Source organism: Ochotona curzoniae, unplaced genomic scaffold, assembly GCF_017591425.1.
Source record: "Ochotona curzoniae isolate NIBS_2020 unplaced genomic scaffold, NIBS_Ocur_1.0 patch16, whole genome shotgun sequence".
NCBI classification, from domain to species: domain Eukaryota; kingdom Metazoa; phylum Chordata; class Mammalia; order Lagomorpha; family Ochotonidae; genus Ochotona; species Ochotona curzoniae.
In genome coordinates, this window is record NW_024466706.1 from 172670 (window position 1) to 194485 (window position 21816).

The following is a 21816-nucleotide window of genomic DNA, read 5'->3' on the forward strand; positions in this document are numbered from 1 at the left end:
AGGAAGGACTTGCTGTTGCCCAGCAGGGTGCAGGTGATACACAGCGCACTGGGCTCCCCTGCCAGCCTCATGCCAGCAGTCCAGAATACACTCTGCCTAATGGCCTCTGCTTTCTCATTTCTAAACAGCTAGTTGATTTACTGCTAGAAACCTGCTAGATTGAGGGAGGGCTGTCCTACAGCAAGCCAGAAGGTCTCACACTTGGAGGGAGAGTGGCTCCCAAGGGCAAGTGCGAGGTGCAAGTGTCCTCTGGCGGCTGCCTCCAGCTCATCACTACGATGCCTCTCATGTGTAGCGCCCCTGCTGTTATATTTGTAAGCAATCTGTGATTAAATGCAATGAGCACTTTAGTCATCACTGTGCTCTGGTGTGTTTGTCAGTTTCCAGGGTTTTCATACATTAACACCAGGGGGAGCTGCAGAGGCACTCCTGCACCACACACATCTGCATCAGTGACAAGCTGGCCTCTGCTCACAGGTCATCACTGAAGTCCTCTCCTGTTGCAAAGAGGTCAGAGAGCCGCAGGGCTGCAGGCTTCTATGTCCCTGGCACCTGGGGAGGCCCCGTGCCCCTCTGCTGCTCAGGGATCCTCCTGCAGGTTCCCTCAGAACCAGGCCTGGGAGGCTGTGTGATCTGAGGAAGCTGGACAGTGGCTGCTTCCCAGCTCTCCCTCGGGGTGGGGGCCCATGGGGTCCCTTGCTCAGCCTGTGCTGGACCTGCTGGTTTGGGTCCCCTCTGCTCTGTGTCCACCTGGGAGCTGTTCACGGGAGATGGGAGAAATCTTACCCATTTAGAAGATGTGGCCTCAGCCTTACAGGCTGGACTCGGCAGTTCCCCATGAGCAACACGGAGCCCCTGGGGTCATGGGTCCTCATGGTTCCAGAGGCAGTGATTGCCATCTTCCTTCACCTTCATGTTCAGGCCAGGAGAGTCCTGAAACCAATCAGAGGAGACAGCTGTGTCCTGTTGCCTGCTGGGGCTCGTTTCCCAGATGAGACTTTTCCACAGTGCTGCTTGCCAGTCCACAGGCTGGGCAGTGAAGTCGACAAAGCACAGTGAGTAAATGCCATTTCATCCCAGTCCTCTGTTTCCATGACCAGGCTCCAGGTGGCCCAGCTCCTGAGGGTCAGCTCAGGGTGTCTGCACAGAGGTGGGAGTAGACAGGCCCTAGAGACCACTGGGGAATGGACTGAGGCCGACTCCCCTCACCTGCTCCCTCCCTGGCAAACAGCACCTCAGACCTGGACTTTGCAAGTGGCTGTGCCAGGCTCCCCGTGCTGCTGGGGACCGGCTTCTGCTTAGCAACCAAAGATGTCCTGACAGTTAGGCTTACCACTTCACAGGACCTCAGAGTGGGTCGCTGCAACTCTGCACCCCAGACAATGGGAAAGAGGGCAAGACAAAACAGACTTGACAAGAGCATCACACACAGGAACTGCAAGGCTCTGCTGTCACTGGGAGATTCAGAGCTACGAGTTGACTTAGGTCTCAAAGCTACTCCTGACAACACCAGAATCTGAACTTGACCTCCTGGCTTCCAGCTGGAGGCCTGCATGAGGTGAAGTTGGCCGTGGCAGACCTATGCTAAGGTGACCCCTGTTAGTAGGCCTCTGGCAGGGCTCTTTACACGCTGATGACAGCATAAAGCACGATCTGAGTTTTGTAGCACTAAATGTGCAGTGGGGCCTGTTGGGTTCCTGGGAGCAGGAACACACCCCAAGTGACTGAATGCCTTCAGCAAGGGAGCATGAGCCTGGAGAGGGCAAGGGTGGCAGGGTGTGCAGAGAGGCCAGGCCAACCTCAATGGACCCCAGGGTGTCACGATGCCCTTTTGGCTGAGAGTTAATTTCATGAGATGAGCAGGGAGCGAAGGGAGCAGGCAGAGGAAGGTGTTGGCTCCACACAGGCAAGAACAGGAAGCTGAGCTTTGGGGGGTAAAAAGCTCATACTTCAACAGTTCTGTGTGTGCTTGGTGATCACTGGGACCAAAGTGGAAGCAATATTCCCTATCACCAACCTTCTGGGGTGGCCAGGTGCCCCTGGGAGTGCCCAAGTCTGGGATGTCACGTTTGTGCAACAGCTGGGCCGACTCGGGCTCCATTTCCTGGTGGGAGGAAAGTGCTGTCAATAGTCCAGTCCTGCCAGCACAGTGCCCCGCAGCCTCCCTGGCAACCTGGCTGGCCACAGGAGGTAGGGAGCCTCCATGCAGCCACTCAGCTGCAGCCCAATGGCAGATGGGCTGTCCTGTGCTTGCCAGACAGCTCTGCCCCACGGCTGGTCCACCTACCTCCCATGGCACCTCAGGCACTGTCTGCAGAGCTGAGCTCCTGTGCAGTCTGCAGTATCTGCTTCACCAGTGTAAACCTCCTGCCCCGGTCAACACCCCTAAGCCCCTACCCCTTGAGGTCACCGTGTGAGCTGCTCACAGAGTTCAGCAAGCATCCCTGTGTCAGCAAGCAGTGCCTGTCTCATCAGTCCCCACCTGAGCCTCCTGCAGGGCACTGGGTACAGCCTGGCACCTTTTTCTGGGCAGCTCCTGACTGAAGGGAGGGTCTGACTCCTCCATGTCAGATGAGGACTGTCCATGGAAACACATTCCTCCTCCCAGCTCCAGTTCCGGGGAGTCCTTGTGCAGACACTTCAGCCAGCGGCTCTCAGAGGGCTGTGTTGGGAAGAACAGGAAAGCAAGCCCTTTGACTGCAGCTCTCACACCCAGGGCTCAGGGATGGTGCCTGCTGGCGAGGCCTTGGAGAGGCAGCAGAACCCCCGAACGTCCATGCTCCCTGACCCAGTGACCCCACACAGACAACAAAGGCACAGAGATACTCGTGGCGCTGTAGACGCCATTGTTTAGAAAGTGTGCAGACAGCCTCAGGCCCTCAAAAAAGGGAACAGTGCCAGCAGCCCGCTTTCCACCATATTCTGTTTTAAAAAATGAAAATACCTGGAAACTGCAATAATACAGAAGCCTTTTGTTAGTGAAAACTTAAGCAAACAAGTCTTTTCTTGACACAAAAATGATGTAACATTAAGCATTCGAGTGGCTGACCCGGACGCTCAGGTGCTGAGAGCTGCTCGTTTTATTTGCGGGTGTGTGTGCGTGGGGGTGGGGGGGATTGATTCAAGGTCACAGTTTGGAAGACCCTGGCCCAGGGCAGTAGGGGTAAGAGAGGGACTAAGACTTGGTTGGGGGTTGAGGGAGGAGGCCCCACTGAGGTGGAGTACACCAGCTCACAGGCAGGATTGGCATGGGGGAGGTTGTTAAAGCCGTTGTTGAAACAGCCATGCTATCCATAGTGCCAGGAAGCCCGCTGAAGCCAGAATCTTCGGAATTTAAAAGGAAACGAGTGACAACCAGAGTAGAGCATGGAAGCTCTCCCCAGGCTGGCTTGGCTCCCTGGGACTGCTGTGTGTGCCATGAGGAGCTCTCCATGCCTTCGCGCCTTGACACTCAGGTCCCAGATCCTGGCCTCGTTGAAGGCAGAGGCCCCAGGAATTCTGGGCCAGCAGGTGAGCAGGGCTGCCTGGGTCTGCGATGCACCACTCAGCTGGTCCCCACACTTTGCTTCCTCCACAGGCTGAGCTGTCTAGAACCCGAGACTCACCCAGGTGGTGGCTGGTGGCGTCTGCCTCCTGGATGAGCAGGTGCCTGGCTCCCGCAGGGATCTCAAACATCTTGATGTAGCCTTGGTGCAAGTGCAGGAGGACAAGGCCCAGTGAGAAGATGGCAAGCCCCACCCACCCACTGTGGGCTCTGACCACCCACCAGGAGACGGGCCAAAGGAAGAGTGGCTCCGGCCCCTCTTCTTGTCTTCAGACCCAGATACCCCACTGGCCTCTTCCACTGGAAACACAGTGGGGAGTCCAGGCTGCATTCCTCCAGGCAGGGATTCAGAGCTGCCACGTTTAGGAGGGAGGCTCTGGGTACTCCACTTGACCTGTGTAATTCTCAGCCACTTGCTCTGCACGTGTCATCAGACATCCCACCTCTGGTAGGGCTGTACTAAGGCCAGCCCACAGCCCCTGTCTTTAGGACCTGGACCAGCACCGGGTACAGGATGAGGTCCACGTGGTCACTCTATCACTTTATTCTCAAAGAGGTCAACTAAAGTGGCTTCTCCCCATTTCAGAGGTGGGCTGACGGAGGCCCAGAGGGATGCAGTTGGTAGCTGCTGGCCTGTGCAAAGAGCTGAGGCCTGGTGGAGGCACAGCCCCAGGCATGAGTGTGGTTTGAGCACATCTGGAAGGGCCCTGTGTGCTGCTGCTGGTGGTGGTGGTAGTTAGGAAGTAGTGGGACCTACAGGGACCTGGTGGGAGTCAGTCAGGTCAGGGCCTGGGGGCCCTCTACCACTCAGTACCACCCTCTCCACCTCATGTGGTCTAGGCCCTGTGGGAACCCAGGTCACATCCAAATAAACCTCTTCACTCACATGGTGCCCAAGTCTGGACAGTGGTGACAACAATGCAAGAGGCAAAGACAGAAACCCACCCCAGAGCCTGTCTCCCCTGGCAAGGGACCCGTAGCACCTAGCCCTACCCAAGGCGCCAGAGAAGTCAGACCTTCCATGCTTCCAGGTCACCTAGCAGCCCAGGGAAGTGCTGCTGAAAGCCAGCTGGGGAGGAGCCTGCTGCAAGGCAGAACTCCAGTAGAGCTTCCTAAGGTCTGTTCTCTGCCCTGTCACCTGGGGCCCTCTCCCTCTGCTCCCCAATCCCCAACCTCTGCCAGGACAGGACTGACCCAGGGGCGGGACTCACCGTGCCTCTTGGGGGAGCGTGTGAACGTGCCCTTAACCACCTTGCACCGGGTGTTGTCTCCTCTGCACACACCACACTTGTCCTCCTGCTTGCTGGAGCCGATCACCCCATCACAGCCCACCTTCTGCAGGGGAAGCAGGCTGTGAGTAACCTGCACACCCTCTCCTCGCCCTGGCACCTGCCTGTGACCTGGCACCAGTTACCCCTTTGCCCACTATCAGGGGGGGAAAATCAGGCTCTGGTTTCAGGAGGAAGACAAAGCCTGCTAGCCGTCTTCCGGGAGTGTGACCTGAATGATGCCCCCTTGCAGGCCCAGAGGTCCAAGGGTTAGGACACAGCAGGCCTTCAGGGGACACCCTTGCTCTGGCACTGTACAGCAGAGGCCTGGCTTCAGAGGCTCCTACCCTAAGGTCCACTCCATGGCCAGTCCACTCAACACCGCCACACCTGCACTAGAATTATTCTGTCCAGAGGAAAGGCGATGCTCTGCTCCAGGCCACCTGGGGAAAGCAACAGCATACTGAAGTGATTTGATTTTCCATGGTCCTAGCAGTGTCCACTGCGAGGCTCAACAAGGAAAATCCCTCTTTGGGGCTAGTCTGTGCCCACTGACCACCCTCAGAGTGCTTGATGGCATCACAGATTCCCCCCTTCCTCTTGGCTGCCAGGAAGCTCGGTGCTAATTCTCCCTTAGCAATCTTCCTGCACCAATTAGGAGAAACTCTTCCTCCTGGCACTGTGTGTTCTGGTGCTGGTCTTACCAGGACCACGGTGGGCAGGGGGCTCTAGACCCTGACAAAGCTAAGAGCAGCTCCTCTGTAGGGGCTCAAGTTCGCAATCTTTGGTTTTCAGCTTTTTCATTCACTTTTGGAAGTGAGCAGGGTAAAAGCATTCCGTACAAGCAGCACGCTTGTGTTCACATGGATGGTTCTAGAGAAAAACCCATCTACCAAAAGGAGGCAGCATGGTGGGCCCAGCCTGGGAGCACAGGCATCACCCCTGCCTGTGCACCCCCACAGTGTGCTCCCTAAACACTGTAACAGCAATGGACCTGATGTTGCTCTCTAAGCACAGGGTAGCTGGCTGGCTAGGACCTGGCCCCAGACATTACCCTGCAGATCTTGGGAACTCGTGTTTGGGTAGAATTCTTGGCAGCTGTCAAGATGGTGCATCCTGGTGTGCACACAGAGTCTGGCTTATGAATTATGCCTGGAATTGTGAGCTCTTTCTAACAAGGGTCCTACCAGGCAACTGGACAGGCTGCAAGAAGATGGGGAAGAGGAGGGAAGGGAAGTACAGCATGCTATGAGAAGCCACAGTGGTTCTGGGGTTTCCTGCTGAGAGGCACAGAGTGGGTCACAAGGGACAGAGAACAGCCAAGCTGTGCGTCCAGCAGAGCTGGCAAGCTGCAGCAGCAGTCTGGCATCCATTTTTCTGGAAGTTTGGAGGGATATTGTCTGGCAACAGATAAGGAAATTACTGGCGTTGCTCTTGCCAGGCAATGCAGCCCTCTCAGGGTTCTCAGGGACAACATCTCATCCTTGGAAAAGCCCCTGATGATGCAGGTGCCATTCAACACTCAGCATCATGCAGCTGGCCTCACTCAGGTAGGCAGGAACACCAGGCAGATGAGGCTGTGAAGGGTAAATGATGCTGCTAGCCTACCAGCTCTTCCCTTTAATTCTGAAAGGGCTGATGGTGCAGAGAATAACTGGGGTGGAAGATGTTGCAGTGCTAGTGGGTGACTATCCCCTGGGGGTAGGGTTGGGGGCAGTGGGGAGCTAACGAGGTCTGGCTTTTCTGTCTGTGATACAGTCCTGTCCATCAGCCCCTCCCTACTGTACAGAGCTTTTACAACCTGCATGTGTTGATGCATTCTGAATTCACCAAAGCATGGACCCTGTCGGCCTCGCTCATGCCTGCTTTACCAAGCCACTGCCGTGTGTGCCACACCTGGGGCAGGTCGGCACACCTCTTCTCTCTCCATCTTTCTGTGACCTGCCGGGGATCATGGTAACCTTCCCACACGGGAAGCATTCTGCTTCCTGTATTATGACTTTCATGGTACATCTTTGTGGGGGACAGCACAGAAATATAATCCGCAGATGCCACAGGCCCTGTTTAAAGCCATTGGGTTTAGATGATCCCCCAACAGCTACCTGGTGTTCACCCGTGTTAGGTTCCCAAGAGGGTATTAGGACATTTGACCTCCTCTGCTTCTGTTGTCCGGATCAGAGGTGAGGTTGCAGTCATGCCCATGAGATGGTGAATTAGCACACCCAGGTTCAGAACCATGGACAGCTGCTTCTACTGCTAATGGCGCCTCCTACTGAGGGCCTGCACTGAGTGAGTGAGTGTGTGTGTGTGTGTCTCTTGGCCTGCACTTTGCTGTTTAGACAGCTTAACATTCTTCTCATGAACACACTTTCCACATGCAAAGCAACCCCTCTTAAGTATATAGCCCAACACTGTCTTTATCTGACTCACCTGACCCACGTACATCCAGCCAGTTTCCCCAGCCCTCAGCCAGGCCGGGGCTTGGCATCCCACAATACAGCTTCCTACCTTTTCTAAAGTATTATTTAAAGGATCCCAAAAGGGTGCCTGCTTAGTTTTGCAGTTTTTTGAGGGCTGGGGGTAGAGACTGTGGCCCAGGTTTTCTAGACACAGAACCTGGCCCAGGCTCTTCCTTACCCCTGTATCTGGCCAACCCCACTGCCTCCCACTGTGCTCCTGTACACAGCCCTGCCCTGGTGCAGGTTGAGCCTGGCTGGACACCCGGGTGCTCAGGCAAATGCACACTCCCAGTCATGGCCTTGAGCTCAACTCCCTGTGGCCAGCCCACCCTGACCGCAGGGTACTCACCCTGCAGTCCCCGCGCACACAAAGGCTGAAGGCGTCCTTGTAGGAGCAGCGTGTGCCGTCGTGCACCATGCGCTTCATGGACACCACCTCCCCGGTCTCCTTGGACTCGCAGTAGAGGTGACAACGTTCCTTGGCTGGAGGGAGATGGCATGGCATTAGCCGGGAGCTGGGAAGGAGGGTTCCTGTGCCTGCTGGCTTACAGCACTCACACTAAGGGGACCCTGTCAGGAACCCTGGCAGCAAGATCTGCATCTCTGTTCACAGCTAAGCTGCAGCCCCAGTGCTCCCTGTGAGCTTGGTGCCTTCCTGAGCTGCCAGCCTGGCTGCCTGGCCCGTCAGGTTCACATGCTCCATCAAGCTGTGACCTTGCTCTCCGTGGTCTGAGTGGCTGCTCTCACTCCCTCCCTCTCTCCCTGTCTGCCTCTCAGATCCACCCTGAGCAGGGCCCACCAGTGCTGACGGATGTCCTACCCCACTACACCTCACTACTTCTGCCTCACGTCTGACTTCTCTCTTACAGGAAGACAAGAACCTCTGTTCCAGTGGTGCCTGCTAGCAGCAGAAGGCACACAGGGTGTGCAAATGCAGTGCCTCTGTCCCCAATGGGTCTCTGCACTGGTGCAGCCCTGCAACCGAGTGATGGCTGCATAAGACATGTCACGGCTCCAGCTCCCAGGCTTTTCTGTCCTGTGAAGCCACAGACGCCTTAGGGTGTGTTTTCCTAAGCAACACCTGTGTCCCATCCCAGGGATCCCTGCTGAACCAGCTCTTCATTCCCGGCTGGCTCAGTCCTGCACCTCCAGTCCTGCCCACCAGGTGGCGACGGCGGACTTCAGTCCTGCTTGGCCTCTCTGGCCTTGCTCTGGCTTGCCTGGGATTGCTACCTTGTTTGGAACCTAAGTCCCACCCACCCACCCCCAGCAGCAGGCCCCATGGGTCCTGAAGTATAGAAGGGTGCAGGCCCCAGCTGGACTTGCACCAGCCCAGATGCTGAGCCCCTGCTGTCCCTGGTCTCACCATCCCGGTGCTCGTGGGGTAGCCACTGGTGCTGGCCATCACCATGCTCAAAGTACAGGTCCCACTGTCGGCATTGTTCCTCGCGGAAGTCGGCCAGGGTGTCTGGGCAGTCCTGAGGGTTGTAGAGCTGGAAGTCGTAGGCAAGGCCTGAGCAGGTGCGGCCACCATTGGCTGGGCTGCAGGGGAAAAAAATATAAGACCTGCCGCTGGGGGCCACCGGATAGCCAGCACTTGGGGTGCCATTTGTGGAACAGGGAAGTCCTAGATGGTGGTTCCAGCCTATGCCTGCAGCCTGGCCCAGCCTTGGCTATTGTGGGCATCTGGGGAGTGAACCAGCAGATGGGAGATCTCTCCCTCTTCATCTCTTATAAATAAATAATAACTAAATTTTAAAATGTCCTTAAGAGTTTGTGAGAATGCAAGGGCCTCCTTCCTGCCTCAGCTCCTATCCAGGGTAGTAGCTTGGGGCCTCCAGACAGGAAGGAGTGAGCATGGGCAGAGAGGGTTCCGTGGACAAGCTTGGGAGCTGGCCCCACGTAAGGTACTCTGGGGGAAAGCTGACCACTGCTGAGCTCTGGCCTTCAGATCCTGTAAGGCTAAGATGAACTTGACTTCTGCTGTGGTCTGGATATGATTTGGTCCCCAGACTCAGATAGGAATTCAAATCTGAGGTTGTAGATTCAGAAGGTGGAAACCACCTTTTAGGAGCAGGGCTCAGTGGAAAGGATTCCCATCCTTGAGGCCAAGCCTCTGGTTCTCACAGAGACCAGCCTCTGCTTCCTCCCACCTATACTGCCACCTGCTGCCTGCGCCAGAGGCCAAACCAATGGGGTAGTGCCATCTTGGACTTGAACCCTGCAAGCCATATGCTATGTGGACTTTTTCTCTTCCTAAAGTGAGTTGGCTCCAGAATTCTGGCATTGTGATGAAGAGCTCGCTGGTTGAACCTCTGATCCAGGAACCCTGAAGGCTGATGCCTCAGGCTCCCCATGGCCAGCACAGAGCCTGATCACAGATGGTCAAATGGCCCAAGTGGGTGGACAGGGCGATCTGCTGCAGGGGGTGTAGCTTGGCTGAACATGCATGCCCTCTAGAGCTGAGTCTAGAGCTGCATTGATGGCGCTCAGCTTGGAAGTCACAACTCTATTTTATGCTATTTCCTATGAAATTCCAGAATTTTAGTATTTTCAGATAAACTGAAGTCTTGAAAACACTAGACAAGTGAAATAAAATCAAAGAGAGAGAGAAAAAAAAGAAGGGAAAAAGAAAGCAGGAACAGAATAAGAGAAAGCAACCCTCCTGTGTTCACACAGCCATAACCACAGAGCCTCCAGCATGAGGCCCATGAGCAGGTGGAAGTGCTGGTGTAATAGAGATTTAGCCATGATGCTGGCTGGCACCCACAGTCCACTCTCTAAGGGCACACACTACACTGGCTGGGCCAAGGGAAGGGATTAGGTAGGGGATGCTCTCAGGCAATCAGGGCAGGGTAGGAATGAAGAGCTGGCTGTGGGTGGGGGAAGGACATGGATTGGATGAAGGGCCTGCCTACGGGGGTGAGGCTGGTTAAGGGTAGCCCCACAAGCTCTCTCCCTGTCAGGCAACTCTGGGGTAGCAGGTCCCAACCCTGTCTCCCAGGCACTGAGAGAGCCTCCTCTCCATCCCTGTGTCCTCCACAGCTGTGCACCTGCTCCCCTCCATGCCCTAGGACACGGTGGGTTGATGGTTGACAGGTCAGGAACGCAGGTTTCCAGGCTGTGTGGGTGGCAGGATCTGACCTGCCCTTCTGCTCTGGCCTGCAGGGTAAATCTGGCCTGCGAGGATTTGTGGGGGACCGCAGCTATCGTTGAGGAGACACTGGGGCCAACTTACGGTGGGTTGTCACACTGGCGGGTCCTGAACTTCACACCTGTGCCGCAGGTGCGTGAGCAAGAGCCGAATGGGGTCCAGGCGCCCCAGTTGCCATCCTGTTTGAGGATGTCAGGTGTCAGCCAGATGCAGTGTCCCTTAAAGCAATGCTGCAGAACAGACAAAAAGCCATGCCCTTGACCTGAATCACACAAACAAGGCTACTCGCACAGCCCACCCCACTGTGAGGCCTGGGCCACCTGCCCTGTGCCAAAGCACCAGGGACACATGAGGAAAGGTATTCCCACACTCAAGGTCAGGTCTGGCTACTGGCTGGGCACTCACGTCCCTCCGTCTCCCAAGGCCAAGGGGAAGGGCTCAGGCAGGAGGTGCCTCGTGCTGGCCTCCCTCCAGCTCTGGCTCTGCCCTCCTGATCACAGCATGCCCCCACAGTGTCTGTAAGAACAAGGTTACCCACATGCCCATTTTGGGAGTGACAACAGCACATCCAGCTCATGATTCCAGAGACATTGCTTAACCCATTTACAAAGTCCCACCAAAGGAGGGTCTCTGCTTTTTATTGGTTAAATTTGTCTGGTAAAGTATTATGCCTTTTTGCTGTAATGTTATTCTCAAAAACAAAACAAACCAAACAAGGGAGAGAGAGGAAGAAAGGGAATGTTACATTGTTAGAATTAGATCTACAAACTATATTGAATCTGCTAAAAAGAAAAAAACTACTTAAAACTAAAAGAAAGCATTAAAAACAAAGGGCACTTACAACTCTAACTTACAACTTAGTAGTAAAATACAACCCTAACTTACAACTCACTGATAACACAGTAAATAAACAAAGCAGGGGCAGGTGTGAGGGCTCAATTGACTAATTCTCCTCTTGCAAGCTCCAGCCCTCCATGGGCACAAGTTCGTGTCCCAGCTGCTCCACTTCCTATGAAGTTCCCTACCTCTGGTCTCAGGATGGCCCAAAGCCTTGGGACCCTGCACCCACGTGGGAGATCCGGAGGAAGCCCCTCACTCCTGGCTTTGAATTGATTCCACTCTGGCCATTGCAGCCATTTGGGGAATGAATCAATGGACGGAGGATCTTCCTCTCTTTCTCTCTTTTTCTCTGTGGATCTGCATTTCCAATAAAAATAAGTAAACCTTAAAAAAAAAAAGTTAAGCAAAGCAGGGCTGGCATCATGGTGTAGTAGGCAATGCTGTCTCCTCTAACACTTGCTTCCTTTATGGGCACCAGTTCAAGATCTGGCTGCTCCACTAATGATCCAGCTTCCTTGTAATATGCTTGAAAAACATCAGACGATGTCCCAAGTGTTTGAATGCCTCCCACCCACATGGGAGACCCAAATAAAGCTCCTGGCTCCCAGCTCCAGTGATTTGGGAAATGAACTAGTGGATGGAAGGTCTGTGTGTGTGTGTTTAACTTTGACTTTCAAATAAACAAAAAATTTTTTTTCAACATCAGAGTAGGAAAATCTATAGAGAAAGGAAATCTGCAGAGGAAGCAGATAAGTGGCCATCTGGGCATGATGGCTGGAGTGACCGCTGATGGGTCCCTGGCTTCTCTTTGGTGTGATAAACGTATTTGCTCTGAGAGTCGGTAGAGCTCCGTGAATATCCCGAGAATCACTGAGTGTTCTTTGTCTGTGGCTGCCTTCGCATGAGGTCACTTCTGGTGAGATGGAAGTGGCCTTCGCACAGCAGCTTGCCAGCCCTGTGTAACATGTTGAAGGCAGCTCTTTTTCTCTTCCTTAGAACCAATCATTTAAATAAGCCATTGGTCCTGTCACCTAAAGGGTGGACACAGGCCACCTTTCCCTGACAGGGTTCATAGGGTGTGTCCTGTCTTCTTGGTCAGAGCTCAGCTTTCAAAGGCTCTTACAATGAGCGACACTTCACAAGCTGAAGCTGTCAACATTCTTACTTTAGGAGTTTCACGTTGTCTCAGATGCTGTCAACATTTCACGTCAACTTAGAAGGAAGGTGAAATGCCTGGCCAATTCGCTCATCTGCCCCTTTACCCATTGGCTGTTCCAAATCTTGCCTGTCACCTTCATGAAGTACAACGATTGCTCTTGGTTTGATCCAAAATGAGATTTGTTGTTAAACGTCAAATTTTGAAGACAGTCTTATTTTTCCTTTTTCAAAACAGATGTGTTTTATTTATTTGAAAGGCACAATGACAGAGTTATGGGGAAGGGAGAAAAGAGACATAGAGATGAGAAACCCATCCACTGCTTGACTTCCCAACACCTGGAGCTGACCCAGGCCAAAGTCAGGAGCCAGGAGCCCCATCCAGGTCTCCCACATATATGGATGGCAGAGGTTGGCCAGCCCAGCTCCAGAGCTCCAATGGAACTGGCTGAGCCCTCAAAGGGAGCCATGTCCCTGTCCAATGCATCATCATGCCTACCTGGAAAGCTCCTGCCATCAGGGCTGCTTGTGAGAGGATGTGTCCCATCTCCCTCCTGACCCACCAGCAGGTCCTTCTTTACCTGCCCATCTGTGCACAGGTCTCTGCCATGACCCCTCACCCCTCACCCCTACAGCCTGCTGAACTGCTCTCAGGCCTGTCCTGAACCCAAACAGAGCCCACTGCACAGGCTGTTCCTCTCTGGATTTTCCCCTGGCCTCCACTATTGCCCAGCTGGAATAACAAGCCCAGTGGGCCTGGTAGGGGTTCTTCAGAGTTGCCTGACTAGGTCACAGTACCTGCTGGTATACACAAGAGCCAGGGCTGAGACAGCACAGGTCAGGTTAGGGCTATAGCATCTATGCATGTACACAAAAGTCAGAGCTTGGAGTGGGGGTTCTTAAGGGTCTCCTCAGCTAGGCTGCAACACCCAATGGCACATGAGAGAGCCAGGGCTCGGGGCTGAGCCTGCTGGGGGGGGGTCCCTTGGAATTATACCAGCTATGCTATAGCACCTACCTGTGAACATGAGAGCCGGGACTGGGGGCAGGCATGGTGGTGGTTCTTAAGAATCTCCTTGGGCCTGGCATGGTGGCCTAGCAGCTAAAGTCCTCGCCTTGAATGTGCCAGGATCCCATATGGACACCGGTTCTAATCCCAGCAGCCCTGCTTCCTATCCAGCTCCCTGCTTGTGGCCTGGGAAAGCAGTTGAGGACAGCCCAAAGCCTTGGGATCCTGAACCCGTGTGGGAGACCTAAAAGAAGCTCCTGGCTTCAGATCAGGTCAGCTCTGGCGATTATGGCCACTTGGGGAGTGAATCATCAGATGAAAGATCTTCCTCTCTTTCTCTCTTCCTCTTTGTATATCTGAATTGGCAAAAAAAAAAAAAAACAAAAAAACAAAATATCTTAAAAACAAACAAACAAACAAACAAATGAAAACAGAGAGAGAGAGAATCTCCTTACTAGACCACCACACTCACCAAGTCATTGTGAAGAGTTGGGCTGAGACCAGGACTGGCCACCTGCTAGCATGTGTATGGGTTAACACAGGGGGCATGCTGGGCCCCCTGCACCAGCCAGAGCTCATGGGCTCTAGCTTAGAACCTCTTAAGTGGGGACTCTTAAGGGGTTTCCCAACTAGACCATTGTGCTTGATCAATCCCTGACCTCAGGGAAAATCATGTGATCTGACCGTGCAGCCCATGTTATAGGACTGAGCCTCCTCAGTGCTGACTCTCATGCAAGGATAGAGAACATACCTAGATGTATTCAAGAGACAAGACAGTTTGCTCGTCTAAGCAAAAGACTAGGATACCCCACCAAAGGGTGGAAAGAAGGGCAAGCTGAACAACACACCATGCCAGGTCTTACAGCAAGCATACTGAGACGCTCAGGGACAGCCAACAGTCCTTAGAATTTCTCACCTCTGGTGTATCAAATCTGACATCTTTTCAGAACAATCAAGACCACTCGAGTAACACTCTTGGAACATTTTTTCCTTCACTGGGACTCTTAAGCTGACTGAGATGGTCTGACAGCAAGGAGCTATCATATCCCACACCCCCATGGAAACATTTGTCGCACTCACCTTCCTACTCCCACCCTACCCAACTCCACAATCCTCTCCATCTTAATCAGAGGCCCACATGGATCTGCAACCGCCTCAACTTCATAATAAATACTACAATAAAGTAACAATTAAAAAAAATAAGAAAACCAAAGAGGTCCAGCAGGCCTGGCTCCAGGCCACCAGGAATCCTGGTCATGTCTGTGCTGGACCACTGTCATCCCCTCTCTTCTCACTAAAGCTATTCCCATTCGGCCAGGAAGGACAGAGGAAGCACACACAGAAATGCTGGCTGCTGTCCCCTCTAGTGGGGGCACTTAGTGGGGCTGAAAGGCCAGGGGGCTGGCACAGGGGAGGGAGTGCTGTGTTCCTGTGCAGGAAGGGAAGTCTGGTTCCTGCCGTGATGGTAACAGGAGCAGAGGCCCTCACCAACAGAATGGGTGGGTCCTCCCAGCAATAGATCTGGGGCACAGTCCCCAGGCCCTGAGGATCCCAAGAATAAGGGGAGATCACACTGTGACCACCCCCAGTTCCAGCAGGCACAGAGAGCCTAGTATAGCCACACAGGACACCCATGAGGCTCAGCAGACCTTCAGCCACCTGCAAAGAGGCATTGCGTGTCTGCTGCAGGAAGAAGGCAAACAAAGCAGACAGGAAGTCGCCCCCTCCCCACCCAGCATGCTTCGGGTGCTGGGTGACTGAGCATTTGTGGAGTGTTGCCTTAAACCAGCAGCTTCATGTCTGGCTCTCTCACGTGGTTAGGTGTTAAAATGCTTCAAATACTCAGGGTTTAAATGCCTACAGACTCACTATTCACCAGATAGGCTTCCACCGGGGTGCTGCAAAGTCAGGTGGCCCCAGTGCACATGGAGCCCACATGAGGAATAGGGACTAACAGAACGAGGAGCCGCCTGGGGCTGGCTCCCTAGGCTACTTCCCTCCTGCTGCAGGGCACCAGGCAGTCCACAGGAGTCTCCCTCTCTGGCTGAGCACCCAGCCCTTGCCTTTCATTCACTCTGAACCCCTCTTGCTGCATCCCACCAGAGTCCATGGCTCTGAACCTCAAGGGCATGGATGACACCCCACTCCCACCCCCCACCCCAGCCCTGCCATCCTCCCAGCCCCTTGCTGCAGCAGAGCAGACAGGAGCAAGCTGCCCCAGTTAAGGGCGGGGGAGGGAGACAGCTCATTTGTGGATGTTTTTCACTTCTCTCCAGGTTGCCTGTGTGCATGCAGACTTTTGCTCCAGTGGAGAATTAAAAACAAAACAAAATGTTGAGTAGGCACAAGTGGAATGGAACACCAGAGACCAAGACAGGGAGGCATACTCATGACCCCTTGGCTGGGAGAAGGCAGCCCAGTGGTGTCCAAGGTCTGAGCTCTGTGCTGCTGGCTGCTGCTGAGAGTCCCAGGGACCCTGAGGCCCTGCTGGGCGGGGTGCAGCCCAGGTCCTTGCTCTTCTCTCAGCCCGGCCCGACCTTCCCTGTGCCTTCTTTCCTTGCCTTTTCTTGTTAGGCAAGCAGGTGCAGGCAGGAAAGCCTCTTGCTTGCTCTGGTTTGAATGTGTTCCACTGTTGGAATCTGACTGTCCCCCATGCCCCAGCATGCCCACACTGACAGGTGGGAGCCTGACAAGATATTTGGGCCATGAGGCTCTGCCTCCATCCGGGGGTTCCTGGTCCTTTCAGGGGTGTCACTTTGTTACCAAAGGACAGTTACCAAAGGACAAGTTTGACCACTTTATCCCCACCTCCAGAGCCGGAAGCCTGTTTGTTAAAAATGAGCCTGTTTAAGCCCAGTGTGGTAGCTCAGTGGCTTAAGGTCTCACCTTGCACATGCTGGGATCCCATATGGGTGCCAGTTCTAATCCTGGCAGCCCTGCTTCCTATCTAGCTCCCTGCTTGTGGCCTGGGAAAACAATTGAGGACAGCCCAAAGCCTTGGGATCTTGCACCTGTGTTGGAGACCTAAAAGAAGCTCCTGGTTTCTGGTTTCAGACTGACTCAGTTCTGGCCATTGTGGCCACTTGGGGAGTGAACCAGTGGATAGAAGATCTCCCCCCTCTGTCTCTGTTCCTCCATGTATGCATGACTTTCTGTAGAAGGACATTATGACCCTGGAAGGTCAGCGAGCACAGGATTACAATTGATTGGATAATATTTGTATGATAACAACCGAATGGATACCTTTTGTATAACTGATTGGATATCATTTATATGAGTTGAGTGGACAGATGTGAATGAGAACCCTTGGTGGAATATACAAAACAAAAGGAGTTCCAAACAAAAGCATAGAAACGGTTGATGGGTTTGTTGATAAGCTCAATACTCCCTCCCTTATCCCATATGACCCTCAGTGTATAAAGTCTGATGCCACTAATAAACTTTTGACCATCAGTCAGAGTCCACGCATGTTCAATTTTCAAGGGTTGGAAACGTATTCAAATCTGTTTTCCTGAAATCTCCAAATACACATGAAGAAAGCCAATCTGGTCTTGGATGCTTGGCCCAGTCCCTTCCCATTTCACCACCCCTGGGGTGTGGTGGGATTGCCAACATTGGCCTAGAGGCCCTCACTGGACACTCCTTCCTGGGATGGGCCAAGTGCACAGGTGCATCTGGCAAAGCCAATGGCTCCTCCACCACGCTCCTCCCACTACACTTGCCCCCCGATTCCCCACCTGAGGGCAGCTCACCTTGCATGCCTGACAGCCCGAAGTCCTGCCGAGTGAGGAAAATTGCATGATCGTGATACTCGTCGTGGTCTGTGTCTGGCTTCTGCTGCAGGTAGGCCCAGTGGCAGACATTCTCCAGGCTCTGGGAAGGGTTCCCGATCTCAATGAGGCTCATGGACTGCAGGGAAAGGGGAAGGAGAGAGGAGGGAATGGTGTGGCCACTGGGGTTGGAGAGACAAGGCTCTCTGTCCTGGCTCTAGCAGCTCAGGACAGGCCTCCCGCTGGGCTGCACTCTCCTGAATAAGGACGGGTTTCCCAGCACCTTCACACGAAGTCCCTGCTGGGTTCTCAGGGAAGACACTGAGGCCAAACTCCTAAGCTGTCTCATACAGTCCTTCACCTTCCTCCAGGTGCAGGAGGGCCTGAGTTGTAACAGACCCCTGTACTGAGTGGGCTCTAGGTAGGATATAGGTGCAGGGAACCGGAAGGCCCAGTAAGACCTGCAAGCCTGGAGGAAGGGGGCAAAGGCCTTGCCTCACCCCCATTTAAAGGCATTTACAAGGCACAAAACAAACATGGTAAAAGGAGCTACACGTGACACAACCACGGGCCGGCCGTGTACTGGTGATTCCCACAGGGACCACAAATAGGAAGCCCCTGAGACGGTCCCACCCCAGGTGGCTGAGGCTGGCCATGGACTCCTCCCCCATTCCCAGGCCTGTGCACCTGCCCTGCACAGTGGAGCACTGGCCCACACTCTCATTCAGCTCCCACTCACGTGAGAGACAGGCAGCCGAGGCTCAGACAAGTAGCTTGTTTCAGGGCATACAGACAGGGAGAAACTGAACTAAGAACCAGGATGCCAGAAACCCACTCTTCCTCTGTCCACTGTCTGAAACACTCTCTAGAGCACATGCCAGGCTGTCTCAGAAGGGAGGAGGTGCTTCTCCATCCCAGGTATTTTGATTTCTGCTCTTATCGCCTGTCCTCAATCAGCTGGTTCACTCCCGAAATGGCAGCAACAGGGGTGCCAGCTGGGTCTCCCACATGGATGACAGGGTCCCAAGCAGGGGAGCTTTGCTGTGCTAATTCCCCGGGTCCTCAATGGGAGGAAGCTGTAGCTGGGAGCCAGACGCAGCAAACCAACCTAGGTGTCCTGATATGGGATGTAGGTATCTACACCAGATATCTGCCCCAGCCAATCTTTTAACTCCATTTGCTCACCTATTTTTCTTTTTTAAGATTTACTTATTTTTATTGCAAAGTCAAATATACAGAGAGGAGGAGAGACAGAAGAGAAGATCTTCCATCCGATGATTCACTCCCCAAGTGACCATAAGAGCTAGAGCTATGCTGACCCAAAGCCAGGAGCCTGGAGCTCCTTCTGGGTCTCTCACGTGGGTGCAGGGTCCCAAGGCTTTGGCCTATCTTGACTGCTTTCCCAGGCCACAAGTAGGGAGCTGGATAGGAAGTGGGGCTGCCAGGATTAGAAATGGCACCCATATGGGATTCTGGCACGTTCAAGGTGATAACTTTAGCCGCTAGGCCACCACACTGGGCCCTCACCCATTTTTTTTTTTTAAAGTCTGCTCTTATATCACCACAAAGCAAAGCCTACCCTCACATCTGCAGATTCAGCCAGGTACAAACTGAAAATAGTTTCATCTATATGTGATGGGGGCTGGGAGGGGGAGCGAGGTATGTAAGTCACATCTTGAAACAGACTCCAGAGCAAGGGAGGGCCAGGCCTGCCCTATTTCTAACACCCCTCTGGCCTCTTGTGAGAACTGGCAGCAACCATGACAATCTACTGAATCTCTCCTGTGGACCATCGCCAAGAACCTTGCCACAAGGGCCATCACCACCTCCTGAGACTCCCAACACCCAAAGTCTCGGGCAATAACCACATCTGAGCCACAGCAGCATCCAGGCCACACTGGCAGTGCCCAGGTCAGAGGGAAATTCATTCCCTGAATCCTCACCCAAGTACCTGCATGCAGCCAAGCCTGAAGCCTGCCCAGCATGTGGCTGCTGCAGGCCACAGGTCAGCATCCAGACTTAAACACATGGCCATGAGCAGGACCCAGGGCTCCTCGCCAGGTCACCCAAGTGGGACTATACCATGCGGCCATCTGTTTCCCAACACAATGGACCAGGGAGACAATAAGAGGTCACACATTCAAGACAAAAGCCTCTGTCTGTGTAACCTAATCTCAACTGGTTCAAATCCAGGGATGGGGAGTCTTTCAGGCCACAAGTCTCAAAAGTAGGGTTACCAAGACTGTCTTAGAGACTGCCTGCTTCTAGCAGGTCTCATTCAAGAAGTTCCTGTGACTGGCACGGGGGTACAATGTGTTAATGCATGACTTATAAATGTTGGCATCTATAGTGGAGCTCAAGACCCAACTGCTCTACTTCTGATCCAGCTCCCTGCTAATGTGTAGGGAAAAGCAGTGGAAGATGGCCTAAGTACTTGGGCCCCTGGCAATCACCCACATTGGAAACCCAGATGAAATTCCAGGCCTGCGTTTGGTTTGGCCCAGCCTCAGTCATTGCAACCATTTGCAGAGGTAGCCAGAAAACTGAGGATTCCTCTCTCTCTCTCTCTCTCTCTGTAACTCTACCTTTCAAATCAATATACTAAATATTTTTAGAAATCTCTCTTGTGACAAGAGGTGGTTGTGAGTTCTGTTGTTATTCCTTGTAGATATGAGAGCAGAGCCATGTACTTCCTCCTTTGTGGGGACCAGGGTTCCCCAGCCAAGGGACCAGCTGTGATGTCCCACTCCAAGAGAGGACAGCTCTGGCTACACACTCCAACATCAGGCCCAACAGGCAGGGGACGCAGCCAAAGGCAGAGCCAGGCACAAGGGGAGGATGCCAGCAGGCTAGGGCCAAGTAGAAGCTTCACCCACTGTGGCTGGGCTTCCTGTGGACCTGGGAAGAAGTTGCAGGCTGGATGTGAGGAAGGAAGCCCTATATCTGCCCAGGTGTGCTGGCAGGGCCCTGAGGAGTCCTCCCCGTGGGATAAGGAGGGGCAGCACCAGACAGCAGTGAGGGCTGTAGCAAACCATGGACGCTGTCAGTGTCTACCATCATTCTGTACAGTGGTAAGTCTGTTCTGCATAGCTCAGATGAGGCTCCCTGCCTCCTACATATCTCCCAGCACCTCCTCCCTGGGGACCAAGGTCACCTCACAGGAAACTGGAGAACAAGGCCAGCAACACCCCATCAGCAACCACAGAAGGAAGATCAAGCCAGCCGTTAACTCTGGATCTATAATAACAATCCTACTCAACAGCAAATGTTGGCTCTGACCAAAATTTACTCTGTGGACAGAACAAAATCCACAGCTGGCCCTGACCCCTGGCTGTATCCTCCATCCTCCTTGAAGCTGTGTTTAAGCTGTTTGGCCCAGCCTCACAGTGCAACAGGGTACAGGTTCCAGAAACCCCTGCAGATACAACAATCTACAATGTTCAAGTCCCTCATTAGAAATGTTGCTTTTGCTGCCAGTGTCATGGCAAAGTGGGTAAAATTACCTCCTCTGCTGTGGGATCCATATGGAAGGCTATAAATGTCCCAGCTGCTCCACTTATGATCTAGCTTCCTGGTGATGGCACCAGGAGAACCAACAGAGGATGACCCAAGTGCCTAGGCCCCAGCACCCATGGGGGGAAGACCCAGAGAAAGCTCTTGGTTTCAGCCTGACCCAGAGCTGTCTCTTGGGGCCATTTGAAGAATCAACCAGTGAAGAAAGAGCTCTCTCTTTCTCTTTCTGTAACTCTGGCTTTCAAGCAGAGTTGAGTGGGGCCAGAATTGAGAGTTGTTCTGATAGAGCAGTGATGGCGTGGCAGCATTACTGAGGAGAAGGTGCAGGACGAGGGTGGGTGATCAGTAAGGATGGTGCTGGAGCCACAGCACCTAGGGGCCACTGTCATGGGGTCGTCTTTGCTATAGAGATCCCTAGATTGGTAAGAGGCTGGCAGCTTTGCTTTGGGCAGCTCTGCCGCTTTTTAGGGCACAACCCTCAGAGGTCATCAGTCCAGCTTCACTGTCCCAAGGCCTAGGGCGGCCTGGTTCCTAAGACCTGACACTGGATGATCTTTTTCTGCCTCTTGCGTTGGGCCTGCCCTGCATCCCGTTGCCCCTCCCGATTCTGGGGAGCTGCTGATGCTGGCTGTGTGCTTGCTCGGGATACCAAAGTCCTCCCAGGGACAGCAGTCCAGGGCGAGCCACCTCGGCACAGCTGGGGCATATAATAGAGGTCTGGCTGGCTGTGGACAGGAGAAGAAAAAACCTTAATTCCATTTTCTATTTCTTTAGAATTTCACTTAGAGAGGTAAGAGTTTATGCAAAAAGAGCACCCCATCTGCTGGTTCATTCCCCAAATGTTGGCTACTGCTGGGGCTGGGCTGGCCTGGAGCCTGGAGCACAGTCCAGGTCTCCATGTGGGTGGCAGGGCCTAGCCACATGAGGTGCCACCTGCTGCCTTCTGGCATGTGCATCAGCAGGAACTGGAGCCAGAACTTGCACCCCGGCACTCTGATATAAGCTGTGGGAGTCTTCATTGGCAATCTTCTCACCAGTCAAAGGTTGGTCCCTCACCAGTGTTCTGCAGTACCCTCACAATACGTTTTCCTCTCCCTATGTGTC

At 53.6% G+C, this 21816-nt stretch overlaps 1 protein-coding gene across 1 annotated transcript in view; it reads right to left on the reverse strand.

The window, feature by feature from the left end:
• Positions 1-890: 890 nt before the first annotated feature.
• Positions 891-21816, reverse strand: part of LOC121166522 (A disintegrin and metalloproteinase with thrombospondin motifs 2-like) — a 29323-nt gene continuing 8397 nt past the window's right edge. The window contains exons 3-11 of the mRNA XM_040995689.1: positions 17182-17338; positions 10510-10655; positions 8638-8813; positions 7621-7754; positions 4756-4879; positions 3606-3686; positions 2520-2662; positions 2018-2104; positions 891-933 (exon numbers count right to left, since the gene is read on the reverse strand). Coding sequence (XP_040851623.1) covers positions 2655-2662; positions 3606-3686; positions 4756-4879; positions 7621-7754; positions 8638-8813; positions 10510-10655; positions 17182-17292 — 780 coding nt within the window. The 5' untranslated portion in view covers positions 17293-17338 and the 3' untranslated portion in view covers positions 891-933; positions 2018-2104; positions 2520-2654. The remainder of the gene's footprint in view (positions 934-2017; positions 2105-2519; positions 2663-3605; positions 3687-4755; positions 4880-7620; positions 7755-8637; positions 8814-10509; positions 10656-17181; positions 17339-21816) is intronic.